The sequence below is a fragment of the Moschus berezovskii genome, chromosome 23 (assembly GCF_049115385.1).
Source record: "Moschus berezovskii isolate FMDL1 chromosome 23, NW_MosBer_1.0, whole genome shotgun sequence".
In the NCBI taxonomy this organism is placed as follows: domain Eukaryota; kingdom Metazoa; phylum Chordata; class Mammalia; order Artiodactyla; family Moschidae; genus Moschus; species Moschus berezovskii.
In genome coordinates this window covers 18,472,803-18,489,712 of record NC_142482.1, presented here as the reverse complement: position 1 = coordinate 18,489,712, position 16,910 = coordinate 18,472,803, and the positions used below count along the sequence as shown (strand labels likewise).

Sequence of the window (16,910 nt, the reverse complement as noted above, 5' to 3'; positions counted from 1 at the left end):
GGGAGAACTGGGGGAAATTTAAGATAGAGTGACAGAGACCACCTGAGCAAGAGACATCTCAAGGAGAGGCGCCCTGCTGAGCTCTTCCAGGCTGGGGTCTCATCTCCTGGCTTATCTTGATGTGAGATCCCTGACCCTGTGGAGCTCAGACTGTTAGGTCTAATGTTATCTCGGTTATGTCTAAGTTGTGAGATTCAGGATGATTTTTATGTTGTATGTATTTTTATATATACTATTACATACGTATAATAAACTACGTATATTTAAATATTTTCAACCCTTTCTATAACAGCAAGAGAAATGGCCTCTCCACCTTTAAGGCTTGCTTCCATGCTGTTGTGAGCGTGTCACATGGAAGCATGTGCCCTGATGGGACACCTCTGTCCCCTCAGCCTGATGCACTTGAACCACCGTTGCACTAAGCCCATCGAGCACAAAGGCAGTCCTTTCTTGGCTCTAAATGCAAGGCTTTGCATTTGCACCTTTAAATTTCAGCCCTGAGTTGAGCATGTTTGGGAAATTGGAAGATTCCACTGACAACCTGAAAGAGGATGCCCTGGGCTGCAGCGTGAACGTGAAAGGCTAGGCAGGCCTTTGGGAGCGATTTGGAGAGGCTTTGCGCTCCAGCTTCTCTGCCCGCTTGAGGAAGATGCTGCTCTTCCTCTTTGCTGGAGGTCGCTCTGCTCCCTGCGTCTTTGGCAGACTGCTCTACGAATGACGCTGCAGGGAATACTTGCTGAAGTCAACAGTGGGAGGCCCAGGAGCCAGGGCCCTGTTCCGCCTCCTAGAGAGAACGCTTTTATGTTTTTGTGGAGCGTGTTTTTAGTTCACTCTGTGATAATGAAAAAGCCCCAATCTTCCATATGCAGAAAAATGCTAAAAGCCATCTCTGAAAGCTTACCAGGAAGAATGCCTTTATTGCTACAGCGATTGTCTACTTTGATGTAAAACTCCTAGGTCTTTTTCCTGAAACATTTCTCTTGCAGAGTGAAGAAAAAAGTTACAAAGTACTTTCCACTGAAAAGAAGGCAGAAAGGAAAAAATTTGCTTAGCTGTCCGTAATATTATTTTTATTCACTCCTAGCATTTGTGTAGAAGCTGATCTATTCCAAAGCAATTTTACTTTTCTCCTGTGATTTTCACAGTGCTCTAAGATAGGAACGTGATTTTTGTACATGCTTTAGAATGAGAAAACTAAGACACTGAAAAGAGAAAATTATCCAAAGATATAAGGTTAACGTTTACCGAGTACTACTTGTGTCAGATGGTGACTGCAGCCATGAAATTAAAAGACGCTTACACATTGAAAGGAAAGTTATGACCAACCTAGATAGCATATTAAACAGCAGAGATATTACTTTGACAACAAAGGTCCATCTAGTCAAGGCTATGGTTTTTCCAGCGGTCATGTATGGATGTGAGAGTTGGACTGTGAAGAAAGCTGAGCACCGAAGAATTGATGCTTTTGAACTGTGGTGCTGGAGAAGACTCTTGCGAGTCCCTTGGACTGCAAGGAGATCCAACCAGTCCATCCTAAAGATCAGTCCTGGGTGTTCATTGGAAGGACTGATGCTGGGGCTGAAACTCCAGTACTTTGGCCACCTCATGCGAAGAGTTGCCTCATTGGAAAAGACCCTGATGCTGGGAGGGATTGGGAGCAGGAGGAGAAGGGGATGACAGAGAATGAGATGGCTGGATGGCATCACCGACTTGACGCATATGAGTTTGAGTGAACTCTGGGAGTTGGTGATGGACAGGGAGGCGTGGCGTGCTGCTATTCATGGGGTCGCGAAGAGTCGGACACAACTGAGCTATTGAACTGAACTGAACCTGTGTCAGGCAGGATCCTAAGGACTTTATGTATTGGCTCGTTTGTTTACTCCCTCCAGTGGCCCAGATAATTTTGGTATTGTTTTCATCATAATTTTTCAAATCTGGAAACAAGGCATTGAGAAATTAAATGACTCACTCAAGGGCATGGACAGTTAGTTAATATCAGAGATGACATTTACTCCCACAGAAGCCTGATTCTAACCCAGAACACTGATTCTAACCCAGAACACTAAAATCCCTATGCAGTACGGCTGGGCCACTGGGTAGATGAAGACTCCGGCTGTGATCATGGAATCTGAGCGCTGGGATGTCTCTAAATTCCAGAGCTTCACCCCTGGTATGGATGCTGCCTTGGGGTGAGTGCAGAAGGAAGGCAAACTAATCTTGGATTTTCCTATTTCAGTGAACTCACAACAAAGTGTTTCTAACAATTCTATGAATTCTGTGGTCCATACATCATAATACATTAATAAAATACCTGTAACTTTGCATTCATGGGGATTGTAGTCACTTTTCAGGCAGCACCACTTGTGTTCTTAGGAAATATCTAGAATACAAGTCTTCTCAAGCTTTCTTTGTTCTGCCAGAGTCTCTTTAGGACACTTGTGATAAATACTAACCCATTTATGGTTGATTATGGCCAGTCACGGCAAGCGACAAGTTATGTAAATTTTGAGGCAGTTTATTTGGGGATAACTAATTATTGGGAACTTCTTTTTCATACACACACACGAATATCACCCACATATATGTTTTAGATCATGTCCTGACCGAAGTAAAATATTTTGCTTTAAGGATTCCAAGATGCAGTATGTAAACTCTGCGGTTAAATGGAGCTCCATTTTTATCAAGAAAATACAAGAGATCTTTTCAAATTGTTTGGGATAGGAAGGTAAAAATAGAGGCAACACGTGTAACAAATATATTAATAGTTCTTAACAGAAAATAAGAATCTAACCTGTAATAATACACTGTGTTAATTTCCTCAGTTTCTCCCAGTTTACCTCTGAAACATTCATTGTAAAGCCAGGTTGTATTAGTCAGACTAATATCAACAAATAAGTTTGGATTAGAAGCTGCTGCTGCTGCTAAGTCACTTCAGTCGTGTCCGACTCTGTGCGACCCCAGAGACGGCAGCCCACCAGGCTCCGCCGTCCCTGGGATTCTCCAGGCAAGAACACTGGAGTGGGTTGCCATTGCCTTCTCCAATGCATGAAAGTGAAAAGTGAAAGTGAAGTCGCTCAGTCATGTCTGACTCTTGGCAACCCCATGGACTGCAGCCTACCAGGCTCCTCTGTCATGGGATTTTCTAGGCAAAAGTACTGGAGTGTCTTGCCATTGCCTTCTCCGGGATTAGAAGCTAGGAACAAAAAATAATTTACAGTGTGTATGAAGATAGTATGTGTGTGCGTGTGTGTGTGTGTGTGTTTTAAGAGGGTGAAAGAGGAAGATGTAGGAAAATTATTTGGGAAAATTCATTGAAAGGCTCAATTTAAAATTACATCTTTTATTTCAAGTGTCAGAACTTCAATATTAAAATTCAGTTTGTTAAATAATTATCAAGCTTTATCCAGATGGCAGACTTCATGTTAGGTACAGGGATACAGTGGTAAAAGCACAGATCTGGTCTCTGCTTTTAGAGCATCTTGTGTGCGTATGTCTGTTCCCACCAAGGTGTGAGAGGGGCTGGAGTTTGGGCAGAATTGCCTGCCCCTGGGCACAGCATTGTGACTGCCTTGGGAGAAGGGACATTTATCTAACCAGCCTGCCTGCCTTTATAGGGCTTACATTCTAATAAGAAAGGCAGTTTTTAAACACGTAATGATGTTGAAGCTGAAACTACAATACTTTGGCCACCTGATGCAAAGAGCTGACTCATTTGAAAAGCCCCTGATGCTGGGAAAGATTGAAGGTAGGAGGAGAAGGGGACGACAAAGAATGAGATGGCTGGATGGCATCACCAACTCAATGGACACGAGTTTGAGTAAACTCCGGGAGTTGGTGATGGACGGGGAGGCCTGGCGTGCTGCAGTCCACAGGGTCACCAGGAGTCGGACTTGACTGAGCGACTGAACTGAACAGTGTAAATAGCATTACCAAAGGGAACCGTAAGACAAACATTATCTAATTTAGGTCAAAAGGCTAGGAAAAGCTTCCTTGGGAATGTGACCTTTAAGATAAGCCCAGAAGAATCACAAAGACCTGAATTGGTTTAAATGAGAAGAACCAGACCCCTCCCCATGCCTCTTACAAAAACGTGTTGCTGGCATTGACCCCTCAAGTATTGATTACTGGCTCAACAGCAGTTGTAATTCAGTTTGTTTTTCAGGAAGAACCAAATGTCTAGGGGAAGATAAAGACAGGCAGAGGGAGAAAAGGGAGGACTTACAGAGAAAGTTACATGAATGTGAATGGAACCCCTTCATCCACTGTAGCATGTTGGAGCTTAAAGGCCTGTGTTGACCCTGATGGTTTCAACACTGACAAGAAGCAAGGCAAATCCTAAGTCTATAATGATAACAAGGCATTGTCATTGAGAAAGTGATGTATTTGTTGGTTATATTTTTTTCAAGGCAGGGAGGAAAGAAAGAGATGGAGCTAGAACAAGAGAGAGAGAGACTCCGTTGACCACTGCATCTTCAAAGACAGAAGCCAGCGTGCTCAAACATCTTGCTTTCCCTCCTTTCTTCCCTCTCTTCCTCTCAACCTAAATATACAGTTCTGCTGTTTTGGATGGAATAGAAGATGGTGCTTAGGCCTCAGATTGGTTCTGACTTTTCATCAAAGCTTTTTACTGAAGAATCTGGTATTTGGATAGTTATTAATAAAATGTTCCTTTGATTAGTGTTGGCATATGTGGCTCCCTTGGAATGCCCTGAAGGTGAGGTGATTGGCTGAACTCAGGCATTTCTATGTGTCTTGCCATAATACTGTTAAATGCTGTCAAAATACTGCTGCTAATTCCTATTAATCTCCTCTTTATTCTCAAACTTGAAAGGAGACTAGCATATGAGGAATTGTTGTTCAGTTGTGTCCAACTCTTTGCGACCCCATGAACTGCAGGATACCAGGCTTCCCTGTCCTTCACTATCTCCAGGAGTTTGCTCAAACTCATGTCCATTGAGTCAGTGATGCCATCCAACCGTCTTGTCCTATGTTCTTCCCTTTTCCTACTTCCCTCAATCTTTCCCAGCATCAGGGTCTTTTCCCATGAGTCGGCTCTTTCCATCAGTTGGCCAAAGTATTGGAGCTTCAGCTTCAGCATCAGTCCTTCCAATGAATATTCAGGATTGATTTCCTTTAGGATTGACTGGTTTGATCTCCTTGCAGTCCAAGGGACTCTCAAGAGTCTTCACCACCACAGTTCTAAAGCATCAATTCTTTAGCACTCAGCCTGCTTTGTGGTCTCACATCCATATGTGACTACTGGGAAAAACCATAGCTTTGACTAGACAGACCTTTGTTGGCAAAGTAATGTCTCTGCTTCTTAATACATTGTCTAGATTTGTCATAACTTTTCTTCCAAGGAGTGATCGTCTTTTAATTTCATTACTTGAGTCACCATTCTCAGTGATTTTGGAGCCCAAGAAAATAAAGTCTGTCACTGTTTCCATTGTTTCCCCATCTATTTGCCATGAAGTGATGGGACTGGATGCCATGATGCTCATTTTTTGAATGCTGAGTTTTAAGCAGCCTTTTCACTCTCCTCTTTCACTTTCATCAAGAGGCTTTTTAGTTCTTCTTTGCTTTCTGCTATGAGGGTGGTGTTATCTGCATGCTAAATGCTAAGTCACTTCAGTCGTGTCCGACTCTGTGTGACCCCATAGACGGAAGCCCACCAGGCTCCCCCGTCTCTGGGATTCTCCAGGCAAGAACACTGGAGTGGATTGCCATTTCCTTCTCCAATGTGTGAAAGTGAAAAGTGAAAGTGAAGTCGCCCAGTCGTGTCCGACCCATAGTGACCCCACGGACTGCAGCCTACCAGGCTCCTCCATCCATGGGATTTTCCAGGCAAGAGTACTGGAGTGGCTTGCCATTGCCTTCTCCGATTATCTGCATATCTGAGGTTATTGATATTTCTCCCAGCAATCTTGATTCCAGCTTGTGTTTCATCCAGTCTGGCATTTCACATGTGCGCTCTGCATATAAGTTAAATAAGCAGGGTGACAATATATAGCCTTGACGTACTTCTTTCCCAATTTTGAACCAGTCCATTATTCTATGTCCAGTTCTAACTGTTTCTTCTTGACCTGCATACAGGTTTCTCAGGAGGTAGGTAAGGTAGTCTGGTATTCCCATCTCTTTAAGAATTTTCCACAGTTTGTTGTGATCCACACAGTCAAAGACTTTAGTGAAGTCAATGAAGCAGAAGTAGAAATTCTTTTGGAATTCTCTTGCTTTTCCTGTGATCCAGCAAATGTTGGCAATTTGATCTCTGGTTCCTCTGCCTTTTCTAAATCCAGCTTGTACATTTGGAAGTTTTCAGTTCACATACTGTTGAAGTCTAGCTTGGAGGATTTTGAGCATTACTTTGCTAGCGTATGAGATGAGTATAATTGTGAGGTAGTTTGAACTTTTTTTTGCATTTCCTTTCTTTGGGATTGGGATGAAAACTGACCTTTTCCTCGACTTCACTTTGCTAATGTGTGAGATGAGTGCAATTGTGAGGTAGTTTGAACTTTCTTTGGCATTGCCTTTCTTTGGGATTGGGATGAAAACTGACCTTTTCCAGTCTTGTGGTCACTGTTGAGTTTTCCAAATTTGCTGGCATATTGAGTGCGGCACTTTCACAGCATCATCTTATCATCTTTTTGGATTTGAAATGGCTCAGCTGGAGTTCCATCACCTCCGCTAGCTTTGTTTGTAGCGATACTTCCTCAGGCCCACATGACTTCACACTCAGAATGTCTGGTTCTAGGTAAGTGATGACACCACTGTGGTTATCTGAGTCATTAAACTCTTTCTTGTACAGTTCTTCTGTGTATTCTTGCTACCTCTTCTCAATATCTTCTGCTTCTGTTAGGTCCATACCATTTCTGTCCTTTACTGACCCCATCTTTGCATGAAATATTCCCTTGGTATCTCTAATTTTCTTGAAGAGATCTCTAGTTTTTCCCATTCTATTGTTTTCCTCTATTTCTCTGCATTGTTCACTTAGGAAGACTTTCTTATCTCTTCTTGCTATTCTTTGGAACTCTGTATTCAGATGGGTATATCTTTCCTTTTCTCCTTTGACTTTCACTTCTCTTCTTTTCTTGGCTATTTGTAAGGCCTCCTCAGACAACCATTTTGCCTTTTTGTATTTCTTTCTCTTGGGGATAGTTTTGATCACCACCTCCTATATAATGTTATGAACCTCTATCCATAGTTCTTCAGGCACTCTATCATATCTAATCCCTTAAATCTATTTATCACTTCCACTGTATAACGTAAAGGATTTGATATAGGTCGTATCTGAATGCTGTAGTGATTTTCCCTACTTTTTAAAATTTATATGAGGAATAAAAATACATAGGAAATAAAGTTTGATGATAAAATTTTGAAATATAAGAAGGGAAAGACATCTGCAAAATTTTTATTTTATGGAAATGACATAAAGGTGCAAAGTCACAAAGTTAGTCAGTGACCAACTCTGAAATCATCAGGGAATGTTATTTTAAATATCTGCTGACCATAAATAGTGAGTTACTATTATTGGCATGATTAAAGGCTAGCATTTAAAAAAATTATTTAAAAAGATAAAAGAAATTTTATTGATGTATAGTTGATTTACAGTGTGTTGACTTTTGCTATACAGCAAAGTGATTCATCTATACGTATGTATATTCTTTTTTATATTGTTTTCCATTATGGTTTATCACAAGATATTGACTATAGCTCCCTGTATTATACAGTAGGGCCTTATTCTTTATCCATTTTATATACACTAGCTTGCATCTGTTAATCCCAAACTCTCAGTCCTTCCCTCCCTCATCTCTAGTGATTGGCTAGCTAGTTAATGGTTGTTTAGAGAGAAGAGTCTGACTTTGTTCTTTATCACTTAGATTTATGAATGGAACTATCTCTCCATTAGCCTGATTATATTTAGTTTCTTTTCTCCAATGGGTGTTTTCTCAAAATATTTTGAACCTAGATTGACCATGAGACCTATTTCATTCACAGTGGGTATGTATTGATTTCTCCCAAGATTTTGTCTAAAAAGTCGACTTCTGTTGAAAGATTTTTTAAGATTGTCAATGAAATGCTCTTGTATAACATTATGACACTCAATTTATAAATGGGGAGAATTAGAGCAATGGAAAAGTGGAATTGACATAATCTGTTATCATGTTTGGAGAAATCTTATGTAGTTTCAAATATGCCCCAGAAATGCCTAGATGCCTCCAGAGCCACTGAAAGCTGTCGTTATCTACTCTGCTTTTAAAAGATAGCAGTGTTACATCTTAAATACATGGCATTCTTGCCAAAATTCGAAAGCGCTTCATGGTTAAATGACATTTTCCTAAATCATGCTGCTGCTGCTGCTAGGTCACTTCAGTCGTGTCCGACTCTGTGTGACACCATAGACGGAAGCCCACCAGGCTCCCCGGTCCCTGGGATTCTCCAGGCAAGAACACTGGAGTGGGTTGCCATTTCCTTCTCCAGTGTGTGAAAGTGAAAAGTGAAGTCGCTCAGTCGTGTCCGACCCTTAGCGACCCCACGGACTGCAGCCTACCAGGCTCCTCCATCCATGGGATTTTCCAGGCAAGAGTACTGGAGTGGCTTGCCATTGCCTTCTCCTAAATCATAGTTATTAATATTTTAATGACTCTTTTTTCCCTAATGAGTTCAACTGAGATGTAAGAAATCTTAGGGAAGATGTTATTTACTTGTGATGTAATTTGACCTTTTACTGTTATAGCCCACCTTCCTAAGTGACTTCAAAGGGCCAGGTCAGAGAGCACAGGAAGTGGCCCTCAGCTGGATGAGAACGTCCTTCTGGTGCCCTGTTTAGTGATTCTGTGCGGAGGTCAGAGTTGTGAGCTGTGGCTCCCACTTTGCATCTCGACCAGAGCTGTGCTGTGGAGCCCAGTCGTATATATATCAGTAATGTTTTAGTGTCTTTATTTTTTCACTTAAAAACATTTATTTATTTGGCTGTGCCGAGTCTTAGTTTCGGCGCGTGGGGTCTTTGATCTTCATTGCAGCATGCAGGTTCTTAGTTGTGACAAGTGGCATCTAGATTCCTGATCAGGGATTGAACCCAGGCCCCCTGAATTGGGAGCATGGAGTCTTGGCCAGTGGATCACCAGGGAAGTCCCTCAGCATCTTTAGATGAAAAGGAAATCTAAGGAACGGAGGTGAGAAACATTTTTGTTTGCTCTGAAATACAATACATTAATCAAGGGTTGCAAAAGTAGCAGTTGTTCTAGTATCTTATTTTTGGAAGTAGATCATTTCAAAAGAGTTTACAGAATAAAAAATTACTTAGTAAGGACAATAATTAACAGGAAGAAGGTTGGAAAAGGAGAGAATTAAAAAAAGATTCAGTCACAGTATAAGGATAGAAGAGAAAAAAATATATATATATTTGATACAGACAGAAGACACACAAACCAATGTATGTATTTAGCCACAATGCCCTGGGGAGGCAATCAGATTGGGACAGACAGGGAAGAAATATCTAGGGATATTTACTAAGGACAGAAGTTTAGGCTTTTATCAATTTTGGGAAGTAAAAAAATTTACATCTGTGTTGTGTTTGACAATTTTCTTCAGGTTCAATGTGGACAATGGGAGGAAGCTTACCAAAGATCGAAGGGGATTGAGCTGTCTTGGGGAAGTGTCTGAGTCACTCGAAACTGTCATCTACAATTTGCGCTTCCCTGGTGGTTCAGATGGTAAAGAATCTGCCTGTAAGCAGGAGATCTGTGTTTGATACTTGTGTTGGGAAGATCCCCTGGAGAAGGGAATGGCTACATGCTCCAGTATTCTGGCCTGGAGGACTCCATGGACAGAGGAGCCTGGTGGGCTACAGTCCCTGGGGTCACAAAGAGTTGGACACAACTCAGTGACTTTCATTTTTACAGTTGTTAATTTTACCCCTTGAAGCTCTCCCAACTTGCTTCTGTTTTGCAAGTATGTCTATCTATTGGTAGAAAAGCAACTGGTTCAGGAAGAAGATGGAGATAAGAAAGTGAAGACGGTTCAGTTAATTGAGTGACTTGTCCTGAGGGCAAGTTCCAAATAAGCAGTGGACCAGCCTGTATTAAGAGGAAGCTGAGCTCCAAATAGTGCCTGCCAGCCGTGTAGTCCTGAGTTGATGGCTTAAAATATGCATCTGTTCCTTATCCATATCTGAGAGTGAAACTTTGGCTTGCTGGACTGCCTTGAAGATCAAATGTGATAGTGTATGTTTTTCCTGATTGTATACAAAATACGAAAGTAACCTCCTTGACTATTATTCCATTTTGCTCAAGGCTTTATGCAGGGTACTGGGCTCCAACCTTAGAATAATTTAGTAATTCCAGAGACAAAACATACAAATTGAAATTAAAAGACATATGCACTCCAGTGTTCATTGCAGCACAGTTTATAATAGCCAGGACATGGAAGCAACCTAAATGTTCATTGACAGACGAAGGGATAAAAAAGGTGTGGTACATATATACAGTGGAATATTAGCCATAAAAAGGAACAAAATTGGGTCATTTGTAGAGCTGTGGATGGACCTAGAGTCTGCCATACAGAGTGAAGTAAGTCAGAAAAAGAAAAACAAATACCGTATTAACCCGTGTTAACACGTGTATATGAAATTTAGAAAAATGGTACTGATGAACCTGTTTGCAGGGAGGAATAGAGATGCAGACGTAGAGAAAGAACATGTGGGTCCCGGGGGTGGTCTGAATTGGGAGACTGGGATTGATGTACTGCCATGGGTAAAACAGGCGGCTACTGGGATTCTCTAAAGCACAGGGAGGAAGGCTCAGAGTCTGTGGTGATCTGGAGGGCGGGATGTGGGGGCTGTGAGGAAGGGCCACGAGGGAAGGGGTGTATGTGTGAGGATAATGGATTCTCCTCCTGCACAGCAGAAACTAGCACTGAAAAGTAGTTATATTCCAATAGACAGTCTTGAATAAAATGAGACCTCTTATGTATTAAACACTGTGTCAGTATCTGGATACAAAAATGAGTACAGCGTCATTCCTGCCTTCAGAGAGTTTCCACTAAGGAATTAGTGGGAAAAAATGAATGCAAATTATAATAACATTAACAATGCAGGTGTGAAAGGCAAAGTCAAAGGGTCAGTGTCACATGGGTTTAGAGGAAGAGGCCCGAGGGGAGGGAAGAAAAATCGAAGGTCAGTTTAGAAGTCCTGGAGCAATGGGGTTGCTCAGGTATTTGTGACAAATCCCATTACTCTCTCAAATTGGTGCTATCCATTTTTTTTTTTTCTTTTTAAAGCCACTCTCGTTTAAAAATCTTTGCTTTGAAATGTACTTATTTTCACTCTGCGCATTTAAAACATTTCATTTTAGGAGATTTCTGAAATCTTTTCCAGCTGACCTGATTTTACATCAGACACCTTTGTGATAAACAAGGTAATAGCCTTGCGAGTCATCAATTCTGGTCCTTCCCCATCTGAGTGATGGGAGCCAATGGACCAGAGCAGAGAACAAATTGCTTTCAGCATTAGAACTTCGGAAACTTTTTGCAGTATTCCTTACTTCAAATCCAAATGCTCTCCTCGAGTGTTAGCTCTCTTGCTGTTGGCTCTCTCTTTTCTTACTGTCCCAATCACAGCAATCACCTCTCCCCTTGCCCTATCCGCCACTCCTCTCCATTGTCAAGTTCTTTTGGGTGTGTGTTGATAAAATTAAAACTTCATTCTGGAACTCCTTCAGCCTCCTATATGGGAGACGCTTTCTGTAATATAGATTGGTAGACACTGTAATACATCAACCAAAATACATTTTTTTAGAGATAATAGGTTTTTTTTTTTTTACCACTCAATCATAACTGGAGAAGGAAATGGCAACCCACTCCAGTGTTCTTGCCTGGAGAATCCCAGGGACGGGGGAGCCTGGTGGGCTTCCGTCTGTGGGGTCACACAGAGTCGGACACGACTGAAGTGACTTAGCAGCAATCATAACTGATGGACAGGGAGGCCTGGCGTGCTGTGATTCATGGGGTCGCAGAGTCGGACACAACTGAGCGACTGAACTGAACTGAATCATTTATAAGTGTGCAGTTCAGTAGTGTAAGTGTCTTCACATTGTTTTTTTTTTTTTTGAGGGGTGGGTGGATAGAGTTGCTTTGCAATGCTGTGTTCATATCTGCTGTACAACGAAGTGAATCTGCTATATGTTCACATATATCCCACCCCTCTTGGATCTCCTTTCCCTCCCTCCTCTCACCTCTCCCGGGCGCCACAGAACATGAGCTGAGCTCCCTGTGCTGTACACTGCAGGTTCCCACTGGCTGCCTGTCTCACACACAGTAATGTATATAGGTCAGTCCCAATCTCCCAATTTGTTGTCAAGTTCTGACAAACCTTTCTCTGAAATGTTTGAATTTAATCCATCAATCCATCTATCCCCTACAGCTAATATCACAGAATATTTTAAGAGACTTTCTTTCTGACCATTTCACTCTGTGAATCACAGTCAGGTCAGTAGCCCTAAAAGCACCTTTATAATAACTCAGGCTTCTTTAAAAACCTATAAAAGGTTTCTAAAGAAGTCAGATCTACTTTAGACGAAGTCAAATCTGCTTTAGACTTTCTGATGATCTACAGTCCAGGCTAGTCTCCACTTGCTCACTTTTCTGAACTTTTAACTGCAATCTGATTTACACACTTTTTCCTGAAAAGGGCGGCCCTTTCATTTTCTGCCCGCAGGAGTGTCATAGGATGGATGGGAAAGAAGAGAGAGGTGAGGAACAGAAGCGCTTACTCACTCCTCAACAGAATCCCTTTCTAAGCCTCTGTTAATCCTGGCTTAACTTTAATATCCATTTCTCATGTCTTTAAAGTGGAAAAAAAAAATGAAAGAAATTGCCTATGGTCATTGGCAAACAAATGAAAATAAGGAAACATTCAAGTTTAAAGTTGTTTCTTTGTATATTTTTAAACAGGGATCCAGATTGTGTGTCTGCCACTTAGTAGGTTCTCAGTAAATGTTTGTTGAATGACAAATGAATGTTCAGGGCCAGAATGAAAATGGGCCAACGTATGAGACCTTTTTCTTCTTCCTGTGATCCCTCACTTTGCTGACGTTTCTCCCCTCACCTTGCTTCTTTTTTAACCTGAAAACTGTTTTGTCAACTGGTATGAATGTATGTGTGCTTTGAAAACTTAATTGGACAAAAGTTCCATTTGAAGCTGGATTATTTTGTAATATTTGGAGGAAATATTTTGCATATGATAAAGATATTATGACCTTGGCATATTTAACAATGGTTCAGTTCAGTTCAGTTCAGTCACTCAGTCGTGTCTGACTCTTTGCGACCCCATGAATCACAGCATGCCAGGCCTCCCTATCCATCACCAACTCCTGGAGTCCACTCAAAGTCATGTCCATCGAGTATTTAACAATGGCATACGAACTCTGTCAAGCCATCAAGCTCAGTCACTCAGTAGTATCCGACTCTTTGAGACCCTATGGACTATAGCCCACCAGGCTCTTCTGTCCGTGAGATTATCCCAGAATACTGGAGTTAGTTGCCATTTCCTCCTCCAGAGGATCTTTCTGACCCAGGGATCGAACCCAATAACCCGAGTCTTCTGCATTGGCAGGCAGTTTCTTTAACGCTGAGCCACCTGGGAAGACTGCATACAAACTCTGTCCATAGAATTAATTTCTTTGCTCATCATTTAGTTACAATGTAATTGTAACTTGTACAGTGTAATTTGTAATGCAAATAGGTATTAAGCAATTTAAACCATTTGTATTTATTTAGTTAAACTTTATTATGGTAAGTAAATCTGCTTAACATAGATTTAGCCTAAAAGCTAAAACTTAAAAAAAATAGACATGATCAGTTATATCCTGTGTTCCAGGGGTGGCAGAGTTGGGAAAGTGGTGTGTGTGTGTGTGTGTGTGTGTGTGTACGCACGCATGCGTGCATATGTGTGAGCTTTGTTAATGCAGAGAGCAAAAATCTTCCAAATTTTATTGCCGAAGGTAGATATTGGGCAATGGGTACTTTTAGAGAATGCATTGGGTATTTTTAGAATTCTACCCTGAACAGTTAATTGGTACAGATGAAGAGTCAGAAAGATCATTTATAGATTTAAATTAAGTAATTTGCTTTCTCAGAAATTCCAGTGAGTGTTTCATTGGAAATAAGGTAAGCCATTTTAAAAATTGTACCTTGACTGGACTTCCCTTGCTTGAGGTTCTAATATGAATGAATTCTGCTTTTATGACTCCTAAAAGCTGTTGGCTCTAGTTTGGAAATAACCCATATGATTGGGGATAATTTTGACTTAAAAGAAAAGAAAATCATAAAAATAAGAGATAGAAATTATGGTGGACCTGCCTAATTTTTCCTCATTGGTTTTTCTGTGTTAACTCCAATCAATCCTCAGAATCAAGAGTCAACAACAAGGCACACATTGATTTATAGCCCAGGGTGTGTGATTAATTTATTCAGTTCTGGAGAAAGGAGCATTAGAAGTTTGCAAATTTTCATAGTATCAGGTCACTGTCTGCTGGTGGCTAAAATACAGAAGCCAGGAGTTTTGTCCCCTTCAACTTCTTCCCCAAAAGCATCAGTGCCCACTGTGATATGGAGATTTAATTTATCAGCACAGTGAGGAAGAGTGTGTGTTACACACTCTTGAGACTCAAAGTCTCTTTCAAAAACCTCTCCAAAAAAACCACAAGATAAACATTTCTCCCCTTATGTGAGTCAAGGTCAATTTGTAGCTCTTTGGAACTATTAAGAATCTGGAAGGAAGAAGAGATTCAGGAATACTGGAGACAAAGGAGATAATTGACACAGTGCCAAATAACTCATCTTCAGCAACTGATAATTTTTAAAGTATTAGGGAGTTTAACTGTATAACACACTGTATCATAATTACTTCTGAGTACAGATTTGGGAGAATCTAGAATTAGCAAGCCCTTCAGGAGATCTCCCTTAATAGAGTTCTTCCATGTTGCTATGATAATTATTAACTCCCTCATGATTTTTTAGCAGGAGGGAGTTAATGCCTAAAGAGAGGTAGAATTGAAAGTGATTGAGTGGCTTTTCATTTAGATGTTTGGTACATAAACCGCAGCTCTGCTCAAACTAGTTAGAAAATCTGGGGCAATAAATTTCTTTCTCCCTTGATTTTCTAATCTGAAAACTATGAATGTACTCGTGTCATTTCATTGTTATGTGATGAAAATGAGCTGCTCCATACCAAACTCCCAAAATGCTGCCCGATAAACACTCATTTTGTGTTTGCTATTGTTATTAGGACTAAATTATTATGAATCATTTCTTGTTTAATCAGAGTTACCTCTAGTTAAAAGGAATCAAGGATAGAGACTTCTTACTATTTTAAAGAGGATTTAGATGCATATATAAAGATAACAACTAAATGTATTAAAGGAATTGCACTGAGTATGAATTCTAGCTAAATCGTTGTTTCTTCCTAGGGAAAAGCAATCACAGAAGTCTTAAACTAGAGCATAAAGGCATTAGAGAAACTATAAGGGAGAATATACCACTGAGACTTAGATTAATTCTAAGTGAAGTTGTAACTCTGGGATCTTTCAGGCAGGTCAATCTTAAATAGCATTTGAAACATTTGGGTTAATTTTGGTGTCCTCCAGTCTTGTGGGTTTCGATATTATTCCTTCTATGGGCTGCTGCAGCCCTTCATGAAATGTCTAGTCCAGTTCAGTTCAGTTCAGTCGCTCAGTCGTGTCCGACTCTCCGCGACCCCATGAATCACAGCACGCCAGGCCTCCCTGTCCATCACCAATCCCCGGAGTTCACTCAAACTCATGTCCACAGAGTCAGTGATGCCATCCAGCCATCTCATTCTCTGTTGTCCCCTTCTCCTCCCGCCCTCAACCTTTCCCAGCATCAGAGTCTTTTCCAGTGAGTCAACCCTGTCGCATGAGGTGGCCGAAGTATTGCAGTTTCAACTTTAGCATCAGTCCTTCCAATGAACACCCAGGATCGATCTCCCTAGTCCAGGCCACCTCCAATATACTTAGTCAATATAAGTTTATATACTACTTCTGGTCCTCACCTGAAGCTTTTTGCAGATTTAATAGTTTTTGCTTTATCAATAATATTTTCAGAATGGATTTCCAACTCTGATAACTATATAGGTAATTCTTTTTGGATGATCTCTTCCAGTTTTCATACCAATGAAATTATATGTAGTTGTAATAAAAATATATATAATTTCATATTTTCTTTTGTCCATTCAGCATCATTTTCTGTATCCTTTCTACATTTATCTTAGCTGTAGAGTCAGTCATCAAATTTTTATATAAATATCAAATACCTTTTCTATTATTGATTTTTTGGCTCGGTATTATTTGACTCTTAAAATACTGTTATAAATGCTCATTTTTTCATTTTCACATCATTTACTAAAAACAGATTCCAAACATTGGATTATTAGGCTAAAGGCATGAACATTTCTATGTATCAGCATGTACGTTCACAGACATAGCCAGGTCTTCCTCTAAAAGCAATAAGCAAATTTCTGTTTCTATCAGCATTAACTGTGTGCAATATATTTGGCTCATAAACCCCTTTTATCCTAATTCCTGAGGTTTTCAGGAAAGAAATACTTTGACTAACTCCAATTGATGTATGAATGACTGATGGCATCTTCTTTACTCATTTTAAAAGGAAATTCTAAGAAGTGTGAGTCTGTGTGTATCCATAGTAACACACATTTCTGAATATTTAGAGGCAAGAGGACTTTCTGCGGTTTAGATCACAATGTGTAACACACTGTAAAATTTCCTTACTTAGGAAGGCCAGTTTAAACAGAGTTAGATTCATACTGAGTGAGGGAAGGCAATAAAGATTCCTTCCAGCATTATATTATTATAATTTAATGAGAAATAGATTGGGTT

At 40.5% G+C, this 16,910-nt stretch overlaps 1 protein-coding gene across 13 annotated transcripts in view; it reads left to right on the top strand.

Annotated features, from left to right (window-relative positions):
• MLIP (muscular LMNA interacting protein) overlaps positions 1-16,910 on the top strand; it is a 301,520-nt gene that overhangs the window by 49,692 nt on the left and 234,918 nt on the right. The window contains exon 1 of one of the 13 annotated variants that reach the window (XM_088831296.1): positions 8,470-9,728. The exons of the other annotated variants lie outside the window; for them this stretch is intronic. Coding sequence (XP_088687422.1) covers positions 9,711-9,728 — 18 coding nt within the window. The 5' untranslated portion in view covers positions 8,470-9,710. Of the gene's footprint in view, positions 1-8,469; positions 9,729-16,910 lie in introns of those variants that run through there. 13 annotated transcript variants of the gene reach the window in all.